The sequence below is a fragment of the Tupaia chinensis genome, unplaced genomic scaffold (genome assembly GCF_000334495.1).
Source record: "Tupaia chinensis unplaced genomic scaffold, TupChi_1.0 Scaffold000119_2, whole genome shotgun sequence".
Lineage (NCBI taxonomy): Eukaryota > Metazoa > Chordata > Mammalia > Scandentia > Tupaiidae > Tupaia > Tupaia belangeri.
The window spans coordinates 2,587,089-2,598,111 of NW_006159586.1; the positions used below are offsets into that span (position 1 = coordinate 2,587,089).

An 11,023-nucleotide genomic window follows, 5' to 3' on the forward strand; every position below is an offset into this window, starting at 1 on the left:
AAGAGAACAGAGGAGGCGTGGGGGGGGGGGGGAGAAGAAGGAGGAGAAGAAAAGAAGAAGGGGGAAAAGGAGAAGAAGAGAAAATAAAAGTGCAAAGAGAAAAAGAGAAAGAGAGAAAAAAATTGTTTGTCAAAAAATGAAAACTGTGCAGCACACTTGTAACTGAAATACAGATGTCTGCTGACTGGCTTATCCTCTGGGCAAGGGAGAAGGGTAAGAATTAGAAAGACAAAAGAGCAACAGAGGGCTAACTTAAAAAAATAATTAAAATAGAGAGAGAGAGATGGAAAGAGACAGAGAGAGTAAGTAGGGTGCTCTAACCTGGCTCCTGGCTAGACTGGGGAGAAGGGTGAAGTCTGGGCAGAGGGTCTTCAGTGGTCGAATCCCTGAATGTGGCTGCTGGTAACTCAAATATGAATGGCTGCTGGTTGGCTTATCCTGGCTCCTCAGGGATGCCTCTTCAAAAGAGGATAGTCTCCGAGTTTGAGGTGCCCAGCAGCCCCCCTGGGCCTGAGGGTGGTGCCTCCTCCAGGCTGAAACATCCCTGCCAGCTTTCTGCAAAGGGCTCTTGGCAGCTATTCAGGGGTGACAGTGACTGCTGCTGGGACCTGTTCTCCCTTCCCCACCAGTTTAGGTGTGGCCAAGGAGCTGCCTCAAGGCCAGGAAGGAGGTTGGTGTGCCCACCCACCCTGCCCTGAAGGCCTCCAAGGTGAATGACCCTCTTCCTCAGATGCTGTTTTGCCCTCTGGGTTTGACATTGTGCCTTTTACACAGTTATTCTCTCTCCACCTATAGTTCTTACTCTCAGTCTCCTTGAGTGCTAGGATGGTAAATCGATCTTGACATCCTAATCTGTGAATCAATCTTTCAGACACAAGACAGCAGGCCGTGCCTTCTCCAGTTACAGGGTAGCATCTGTTTCAGCTTCGGGCAGGCACCCGAGGTGGACTTGCTCTGAGCCCAGCTTGGTCACTGTGGGACATAAGAAGAAGAAGGTAGCTGCAACTGAGGGACTTAAAATCTGCTCAGGAAGATCTAGCAGCCTTGTAAGAGTGAGACAAAGCACTGGTCCACTTGAGCTAATTTATAGGTGAGAGTAAATTGGGCATTTAAAGGGCCGAGGGAAGACAAGTGTGGCAAAGAAGGAGAGTCGTCATCATCTTCTTCTTCTTCCTCTTCTTCTTTAAAGCTTTTAAAAATATATATTTATTTATTATTTTAAGTTTTGCTATAGAGCATGTGTGTTCACCAGAAAGAAACACAGAGAGAGAGAGTGAGAAAGCAAGCCACCAGGTCTAGGACTTGAACTGCAGTTAGCCATGTGGGAGTCCAGCACCTTAACCACCATGCCACCTGCTGGCCCCAAGTGTCTTCTTGTTACTGGTCTGAAGGAGGAAAAAGAATTTCATTTGGAGTGAGAACTAGGACAGGAAGCAAGATTTTGTTTATTTTATTTTATTTTATTTTATTTTATTCTATTTTATTTTATTTTATTTTATTTTTATCTTGACCTTATAGTTATTTTGAACTTCTATGCTCACTGATAATTATCTTTGAGGCCTGGGGAAGGGGTTGATAGATAACATCTCTGAAGACAAAGGGACTGTCCTTTGTGGGGACTAACTGATAGAAGGTACATCTCTTGTGAAGCAAGCAGGGCACCAGGAGTTGGGATAGGTACGATGTGAGGCAATTTGAAGAAGGGAAAGAAGAGCTGATCCTAGACCATCAGGGGCCACCTAACATGTAAATCATGCCATAATTGATCGGTAATGTCTGCCACTGGTAGAAGGCTTGGCGGTAGCACACATAGCAGTCAAGACAAACCCATCTTGGGACCAGCAGGTGGCATGGTGGTTAAAGTGCTGAACTCCCACATGACCTACCATGGTTCAAGCCCTGGAACCAGCAGCTTGAAAATTACACCAGGCATATGTGTGTGCATGCCCAAGATCCTGAGAAGAGAATAGAAGACAAAAGATTGCTGTGTGGTCATCCCCTGGGAGGTGATTTCTCACCTTCGTTTTCACAGACTTTGACTCTACAATGAGTGCATGCAACCTATGGGGAAAAAAAAAGGAAAGAAAAAAAGCTTAAAAGAGAGAGAGAGAGAGAGAGAGAAGAAAGAAAGAAAGGAAGGAGAGAGAGAGAGAGAGAGAAAGAAACCCGTTAGTAAGACATGCTGTTTTGCTCTAGGAGAGCTCCTTATTTAACTATGAAGAATCTAAATAAATATTCTATAATGTAAAGAAGTCCAGATTGGTGACGTAGCCTGGCCGAGGTCACACAGCTTGCTGTGTTTGAGAAAGCTGGTCAAAGTCTTGTGGTACAAGTGAACCCATCAAACCCTTCCTGGGCACTGAGCCTAGGACTCTGGGGACCCAGGAGGCCCCTGAAAACAAGGGTTCATGTCTCACATAGGAGAGGGTTACTACGAGAAAACAACGTGAGAACCAGCACGGGCAGCTCCACTGCCTCAGATCCCTTGCGTGGTGGTAATTCCAAGCAGAGCGAGGCGGCTACAGATCAAGAGGTCACAGCCACTTTCTGAATGAGCTGAGCTCTGACAGATGGGGCACATTTAGAGAGGGCAGAAGGCAAGCAAGGCCCAACCTACAGGGCGCTGTCAACAGCAAGGGGGAGTTACGGGATGGGGACTGGAACAAGCCATGTGGGAGGAAGCCCCACGAGGAGGAGGGGTGCCGTGGAGGTACATGTGTGACATAAGATGGAGAAGCTACTGGCCCTCAGTGGATGTGGTTGATTTACAAGAGGATTGGGGGCCTCTTGGAGGTTCTGGAATGAGAAAGTTCCCAGGTACTTAGGACCTAAGCTCCAGGTTGCTGGGGTCCAAGGGAAGGGACTAAGCCTCATTCTGTGGATGAGGCCCAGGAAGGTAAAGGACTCCTGCAAGGGCAGTCGGAGAGCCCAGGTGGGTTTCTTCTGATGGCATCTTTAGTCTTTGGATTAGATCAATGGCCCCTCCTCCTCCTTGTCCTCCACCTGGTGGCCCCTGACTCCTGCCACCTGCCTGTGAAGCCTGGACTGCTTGGGCCCTCCTGCTGGGACCCTAGGCCACTCAGACTTTCGCCAGCCAGTCTGTGTCTATTCGTTAGCATGAAGTAAGAGCTGGAACGCCCTGGTGAGCTGCTCTCTCTCCGGGGCATTAGGTTGGTTTCCACCGTAAGGGGCTAGGTAGTGAGGGCTGCCAAGTAGGAGGCTGGGGGAGGAGCGCTTGAAGAAAATGAAGAGGATCCCAAGCCAAAGCAAACCCCAAATCCTGTGACTTCTTCGCTGAGGTGCTGGGTGTCCCTGGTCCCTGAGACCTTGTGAAGACTGGAGTGATGCTGCCATGAGCCAAGAAATTAGGAGAAAGGCCTGGAACAGCTCAGTGACCCCAAGAGAGGGAAAGGAGGGGACACTGAGCCTGGTTTGGTCTCCTTTTTAGCCTGGTTCTCAGTGTTTAATATGTGGGAGACACTCAATACAGAGGGATTTAAACAAATAAAAGGAGAACCTCAAAAAATTGGTGGGAAAATGGAATTGAAGTATGAGGTTTTTTCTTTTTAATGTAGAGACCAGTTACACACACACACACACACACACACACACACATGAGAAATAGAGAGAGGAGCACCCTCAACAGATCTCGTCATGCCTGGATCCCCTTTTCCCTCCACAACCGCAATTTGCCCAATGTATTTTCAAGCCAAACCAGGGATTGGAACTGCAGGCAGCCATGTGACTTCCAGCCTTGCAAAACACTGCATTACCCCCGTGCCACAGAGGCTAGGCCTATGAGTTTATTTTGGCACAAAAGCACTTTGAAATCCATGCGTGACTTTCTCGTGATATACATTTTCCAAGAACTGTTTGAAGACTCCTTGTACATAAGTATGCATGCCTTTCTCTTTTCACCCACAAGGCTTCACGTTGTCCATCTGGGTGCTGGTGGGCAGGCACTGAGTTGATGTTGGCTGTGGACTGCACCCTGTTGGGCATTAGTGTGGGCCAGCTCCTTGGGAGGTAAAAGTTGGGGAGGTCAGAGACCAGCTTCGGCTGGTTCTGTGCTTATCTGCCCCAGCTGCTCTGTTTGCAGGCTGTGGGGACCCAAACTGTACCCACATGTAACTGTGAACACCTACCGGGTATGATGTGTACAATGATATGTGCAATATGTACACACCTATCTGGTGTGTAGCTGCGAGGATGAGAGAAGGCCACAGGGCAGTCATCAGCTGCCTGGGAGGGAGGGACATGAGACTGTCACCCCAAAAAGAGACAGTAGATGAGATAGTTGATCACAGAATTAACTTGCGAGGGCTGCTTGATTTCAGACTTCTGACTACAAACTGGTGGCTTAGGACAATAGAAATTTGTGTCATCTCACAGTCTTGGAGGCCAGAAGTTTAAAGTCAAAATGCTGACAGAGTCACAGCCCCTCTGAAGGTGCTAGAGAAGGAGCTGTTCCAGGCCTGTCTCCTAACTTCTTAGCACCACTCCAGTCTTCACATGGCCTTCGCCCTGTGTGTGTGTCTGTCTCTGTCTTCAGATTTCTCCTTTTCATCAGGAGACCAGTCATACTGACAATGGCCCGTCCTAATGACATAGTTGTGTCTAATGACATCTATAATAATGCTATTTGCAAACACAGTCAGATTTGGAGATATTAGGGGTTCAACATATGAAGGAGGGGGCAGAATTCAGCCCATAGCAATCACTGAGGAGTACCTGTAGTAGACTCGGACCGGGACTAAGAATGGGTGATGTTGGCCACCAGCTCCCCAAGCTGGAGCCCCAGCACACACCCTCCAGCTGCAGGCTTTGAGTGCCCCAGAATGCCTATTGGATCCTGCCATGAGCCCTTTCTGTACACTGTTCCCTCAGTCTGGATGACTTCTTTTCTCCTGCCTGGCCTCCGTGAATCCTTCCTTCCCCTGTCCAAGGGAGTCCTTCCCTGACCTTCTGGGGAAAGCTGCATGTGTTTTGATCCTATTGCAGCACCCTGAGTCCAAGCGCAGATCTCACTATATTGTAATTTGTTTTATGTGTGTCGTCTCCTATCATTCTTTGTTGGCAAGGCCTGTAATTCCTTCACCTTGTGTCTTCAGTGTTTGTTCAGGCCCAGACTCACGGGACAGTACTTGAGCAGCGTAAGAGCTAGTGGGCCTGACAAATGTGAGATCTGGGGAGAGATCTGTCACAGTGAATATCAGGAGAATCAGGCCCTTCAAAGAGTCTCAAAAATGAAAACTGGGGATTCTTCTAGGAGTCTAACCAGGAGGCTAAACATGCATAGAGAAAATTGTACATATCATATAAATACCATTCAGTAGATTTTCACAAACTGAACGCACCCGAGTCACCAGCACCCAAATAGAGAAACAGAACATTACCAGTCCTCCAGGATTCTCCTGGTGTCCCTTCCCAGTTACTATCTGCATTCTGTCCCATAGATGAGTCTGCTTGTTCTTCAACTTTATATAAATTGAATCACGTAGCCAGTGTTTATTCATATCTGGATTCTTTTGCTCCACATCATGTTTGTGAGATTTATTTCTGTTGCTACATGTTATTTTAACTTATTTATTCTCACTGCTGTATAATAGTCCAGCATGTGAACATACTATGCTTTATTTATCTGATCAGCTGCTGATAGACATTTGGGTGATTTCCAGTTCAAAACTATTATGGGTTATCCTGTTCTGTACTTAATGTTTTGTGAATATCTGTGCACATTTCTATTATGTTTATACTTGGGAGTGAATTCCTAGGCCCTAAGGTATACGCATGTGTAGCTTGAGTGAACGTGAAAGTACTGTCTTTAAAGGGAGTGATGATAGTAACCAGACCGTAGGAGTAAAGAGGGCTGGAGGGCCTTAGGGGTGATGACAGGAAGTTGGAGAATTTGTCAAGAAGATTGTCAAAGAACAGGGAAATCAAATCACAGAAGCTGCATCAAATAAAGGAATTTCTGTCTACGGAGTGGATCGCGAAGGAAACATCGAAGGATAAGGACTGGAGCGGGCTGACTTAGTGAGAAATTCAGTCGCCAGTGTAGCCTTGGTCAATGGCGGCTTCTCAGAAAACAGAGCTTAATTCTGAAGTCACGGATCCCATTAGGCTGGTAGTGACGGTGGTAGCTTGTCAGTGGACTGTATGGAGCCCCTGCTGGCTGTGGAGGCTGAGAAGAAAGTCGTGGACAGAGGCAGCAAAGACATGCGCCATTTCTATCCTGAAGTGCTCCCCTTCGTAAAACACCATCAAAACGAGGGCCCATGCCTAGGGGATGCTGGCCATCTCCTGCAGAGTCCCTGACTCTTACTGGGTGGACTTGCCAAGACACTGGGGTGGTTCATTCCCACCTCCCACTTGTCCAGGGTGGCCATATGAGGGGGACAGAGAGGGCCTCTGCTGCTCCTTCAGGCTGGGTCCTTGGGGAGGTCTCTGCCCTCTTGTACTCATCATCTTGCCCCTGCAAATAACGTCAGCGCCTTTACCCCATCTCTTCCAGAATGGCAGCAAAGACAACTCGCTGGACATGCTGGGCACAGACATCTGGGCCGCCAACACCTTTGACTCATTCAGGTAACTTCCTCTTTGTCCTTTCCCTTTAGTTTGTGGTTCCAGCCAGGACCCCAGCTTACCTGTCCTCCTGTCCTGTGGGTCTTACAAGGCCGAGTAATGTCGGTCGTTCACTGAGCTAGAATGGAGGGAAACAAAGAGGGGGATGAGGTAGAAAGGGTGAAGCTGGAGATGAAGGGTATCAGAGAGAGGAGGCAGGGGGCTCAACGCAGAGCCATGAGGGAGAGAGCTTCGGTGGGAAGGAGAGAAAGATGGGGAGGGGACAGAAACAAGACATCAGCTGTGGAAGAGAGAAAGAAATCAGAGAGGAGGCACTGGGAGATGGAAGCGCACAGGAGAGGAAGATGGCCGAGAGTGGACGGCTGAGGCTGCAGACCCCACATCCCAGCTGTCTGTAGACCCCACATCCCAGCTGGCTGCAGGGAGGTTGGGAGAAAGGATGTTTCACTGGTTCAGACTCTGGAAGATTCCTGGTAGGAATCTAGCCCAGGTATTGGCTAGAGTTCCTCAGGACATGGGGGCCGTGCCCGTGGGGGTGTGCTGACGGGAACCTGCCTTGGCGTCCACCACTCCTATGAGGAGGGGTGACCTTGGGCCAGAGACGGCAGTGGTCCCTTAGTGGTCCCTCTGCCCTGGCCCTAGAGATGCCCAGGTGGGGATGCTCCAGGCACACCCCGGCTTGGGTGCAGACTAGCCCAACAGAGGAGGTCTCCTGAAAGGGCAGCTGGGGAGGCTGGTCGTCTTGTCCACCTCATAGTTGCTTTGTTGCCATTTTGAGCTGCTTGTCAGAGGCTCTGGTGACAGGTTTTTGGCCCCCTGCTCTCTCCAGCCATCCTCACATGCAGATGTGAGAACAAACTCTGAGTAGGGGAGCCCTATGGAGTAGGCAGCAGCCACCCCCGTGTTTAGCCCCCTGCTAGTTCGTTCTGCTGCCACCAGGAAAGGTGAGGCTGCCCTTGGCGGCGCGGCCCCTCAGTAACTGGGCCTGTCTCCCCTTGCCTTGCATTTCTCACGCTCCCTCGCCCTCTAGTGGTGCCACCTGGGACCTGCAGCCCGAAAAGCTGGACTTCACCCAGTTCCACCGGAAGCTCCGGCACACGCCCAAGCAGCCCCTGCCGCACATCGACCGTGAAGGGTAAGGGGCAGGGTCCGACACAGGAGTCGGGTGGGGATGGGAGTGGCTGTACCCAAGTAAGGGCCTCTGCGGGGAGGCTGCCCTGAGGAGGCAGGGACACACCGGTAGCCATGTTCTTCCTGTCCCGCCCCCAAAAGCTCGGGCTTGTCTGGAATTCCTCCACCCTTCTCTGCCGGGCCCAGGGGCCACGCCACGCTGCCCACGCCTGACCACCCACGGCCAGCCACTTGTCCGTAATCTGGTCCCTTGGGTCTCGAATTGGAGCAGGCACCAGCATCCCTTGGGTGCTCCTCGTGTCAAGCAGGTGGACCTACCCCAGGGTGGAGTCTGAGGATGCGCATTTCTAACAGTTCAGGTCTGAGAATGCAGATTTCTAACAGTTGGAATTGGGTTGGGACTGCGCGTCCAGGAGCACTTTTGGGGAGCCCCTGGTGCCGTGGTTGACTTCACACCAGCTCACTCCACCCTCTGTGGGCTTCATGTATTACTGTTGCCATTCCTTTTTTTTTGGAGAGATTTTCGCTATAGGGTGCCTACGCTGGCCAGAAAGACAGAGAGAGACAGAGAGACAGAAAGCGAGAAATCACGCCCCCAGGGGGATGGTGACACTGCAATCCCTTCTCCTCCATTCTCCTCTGGGGATCTTGGGCGCATGCACACAAGCCCGGTGTAAGTTTAAGCCACTGGATCTGGGACTCAAACCACGGTCATCTACATGAGAGTCCAGCAACATAGCCATTAAGCCAACTGCTGGGCCTGCCATCCCTTTTAAAAGGTAGTATAGGCCAGCAGGAGGTAGAGAGGTTAAGGCACTGGACTTCCACATCACTGACTGTGGTTAGGGTCCTGGACCCAGCAGCTTGAAAATCAACCCGGGTGCATGTGTGTATGTGTCCAAAATCACAAGAGGAGAATGGAGGAGAAGGGATTGCAGCGTGGCCATCCCCCTCTCTGTTTCTCTCTGGAGAGCTTACTTACCCTCTAACAAAAACTTAAAAAAAAAACATTGATATTGGGCCTCGGGACAGGAATGTGAGTCCAGACAGACACAGGGCTGTGGGACAAATGGCTGTTGCTCTTCTACTTTTTCAGAATAATTTTTATTGATGTGAAAGTCACATGACGTAAAATTAGCCACGTTGAAGTGGCATTCTGGCGACATTTAGTACATTCACGATGGCCTATAACCACCACCTCTGTCCAGTTCTAAAGTGTTCGCCTCACCCCCATATAAACCCCAAACCCAGCCACAGGCCTGCCCCGTCTCCCTCCCCCACCCCAGAGTTCCCGTAACTACCAGTCTGCATTCCATTTCTGTGAATTCCTGTTCTGGGTATTTACGTAAATGAAATGATATAGGACCTCTTGTGTCCGGCTTCTCTCATGTCGCGTATTTTCAAGGTCTATCCATGCCGTAGCATTTATCAGCGCGTCTTTCCTTTCCCTGTACAGTAGTGTTCCACCGTGCGTCCATCCCACCAGTGTTTATCCAGTCTCCTGTCGGCAGATTCTGGTTTCCAGCCTTGGGCTACTCTGAATGATGCTCCTCTGAACATTCGTGTAGAAGAATGTTTGAATCTCTGTTTTTAATTCTTTGGCTATATACCTAGGAGCGGAATTGCTGGGCCCTACGGTAGTTCTGCCAGGTGCCAAGACTTTTAGAGAAATGTCTACTTCTTTCCACGGTAGCTGAACGTCTCATGTCGCCACCAGCAACACTCAGGAGTTCCGATTTTCCCACATCTTCACCAACACTCGTCACTTTCGATTTTTTCCTTTGTTTGCTCTTTATTATTGTACCAGTGGCTTTTATTTTTCCTTCCAGTCCTCTGTGCCCACTCTCGTCTCCCTGTTGCTTCAGTTCTGAACGTAACTGACATTGTGGACGCTCTCCTGCCCCTCATACCCTCACACCCTGCACTGTCGCACCCCAAGTGCTCACCCCTAAGCAACACAGGGCTCGTTATAATATAATGAGAAGGAGATGTTCTCCCCCAGGCCCATTCATGACTGAGTGTGTGCAAGAAAAACAGTGCCTCAGCTCTATGGTGCGCACGCGGAGAGTGCACGGTATAAAGTAAGATGCCAAGTGTGGGCTTGAACAGAGAACATACAGCGAGAGCAGTTTGGGGTGACGAACCCTCTGGGAAAGGCTACAGGAGAAAGACTGCATTTTACTGGACAACTCCCATCTCTCCGGTGTCCCCTAGGAACAAACAGTTGGCAAAACAAGAGCAGGGACCAGCAGTTAGCGTAATGGCTATGTCACTAGACTCCCATGTAGTTGACCAGGTTCGCGTCCTGGACCTGGTGGCTTAAACTCACACCAGGCGCGTGTGCATCCGTGCCCAAGATCCCGAGAGGAGAATGGAGAAGGTATTGCGGTGTGGCCATCCCCACTGGGGGGGTGATTTCTCGCTTTCTGTCTCTCTTTCTGGCAAGCGCACGCGCCCTATAGCAAAAACCTCTAAAAAACAAAAACAAAAACAAGGGCAGAAACTAAGGCCCAGAGGATCAAAGTGATGTTGTCGTCTTACCGACTGCTGATGTTCAATGGGCAATGCATGTTGAAGTCAGGCTCTCCAAGGGTGTCCATGCCAGGTCACAGAGACTAGCTAACTTCATAACACAAATGCCATTGGCAGTAACAAGTGACTGTCCAGAGGAGGGAAGGTTCCTGTATGCTGAAGCCAGAGTTGCTGGCCACACCCCTCACCAGCTGCAGGCTTGAATTCCTTGGCCAGGCACAGGCTTCTCCATGTGCCAGGAGCCTGCTGGTTTTGCTGAAAGTTGCCTGGAGTCCCCCCCCAGACACCTGACTCTGGCCAAACCCAGATTCTGTTGGGTTCTCCAGGGTGTCTGGGTGGAGCGACCGTGGCCACCTAGTGGCTAAAGAGTCCTGCCGTACTGGGATGGGCCTCACACGTCCGGCCACTGCAGCATCCTTAGAAGCAGGGTACCACTTAGTTGCCAAGGCTTCCCACAGCCTGTGTTTCCATGGAGGGACAGAAATCAGAGAAGGCTGTTGCCTTGGAAACCGCACTGAAGCAGTGACTCAGCAGGTCTGTACCACCTTCTGCCCTCCAACCCTGCAGGCCTCCAGGGAGTTCTGAGAGGGTCTGGGGGCACAGCAGCCCTCCCTGTGTATACTCACTGCCTGACCCAGGGGCTGCTGAGGGGACAGCAGGCCATACCCGAGTGTGCTAGGCTAGTGCCCTCCGTGCATGCTTGGAGAGTCCTGGGTTGTGCTTTGTGCACACATGACATGGGGGAAGGGGGGTCAGCCATTGCTGCTGGGGGCCG

At 50.5% G+C, this 11,023-nt stretch overlaps 1 protein-coding gene across 5 annotated transcripts in view; it reads left to right on the top strand.

Moving 5' to 3' along the window:
- The window catches only part of CTIF (cap binding complex dependent translation initiation factor), a 340,395-nt gene that overhangs the window by 132,247 nt on the left and 197,125 nt on the right, over nucleotides 1–11,023 (top strand). For all 5 annotated transcript variants that reach the window (XM_014586243.2, XM_014586244.2, XM_014586245.2 and 2 more), the window contains 2 exons: nucleotides 6,515–6,588; nucleotides 7,616–7,720. In XM_014586243.2, coding sequence (XP_014441729.1) covers nucleotides 6,515–6,588; nucleotides 7,616–7,720 — 179 coding nt within the window. The remainder of the gene's footprint in view (nucleotides 1–6,514; nucleotides 6,589–7,615; nucleotides 7,721–11,023) is intronic.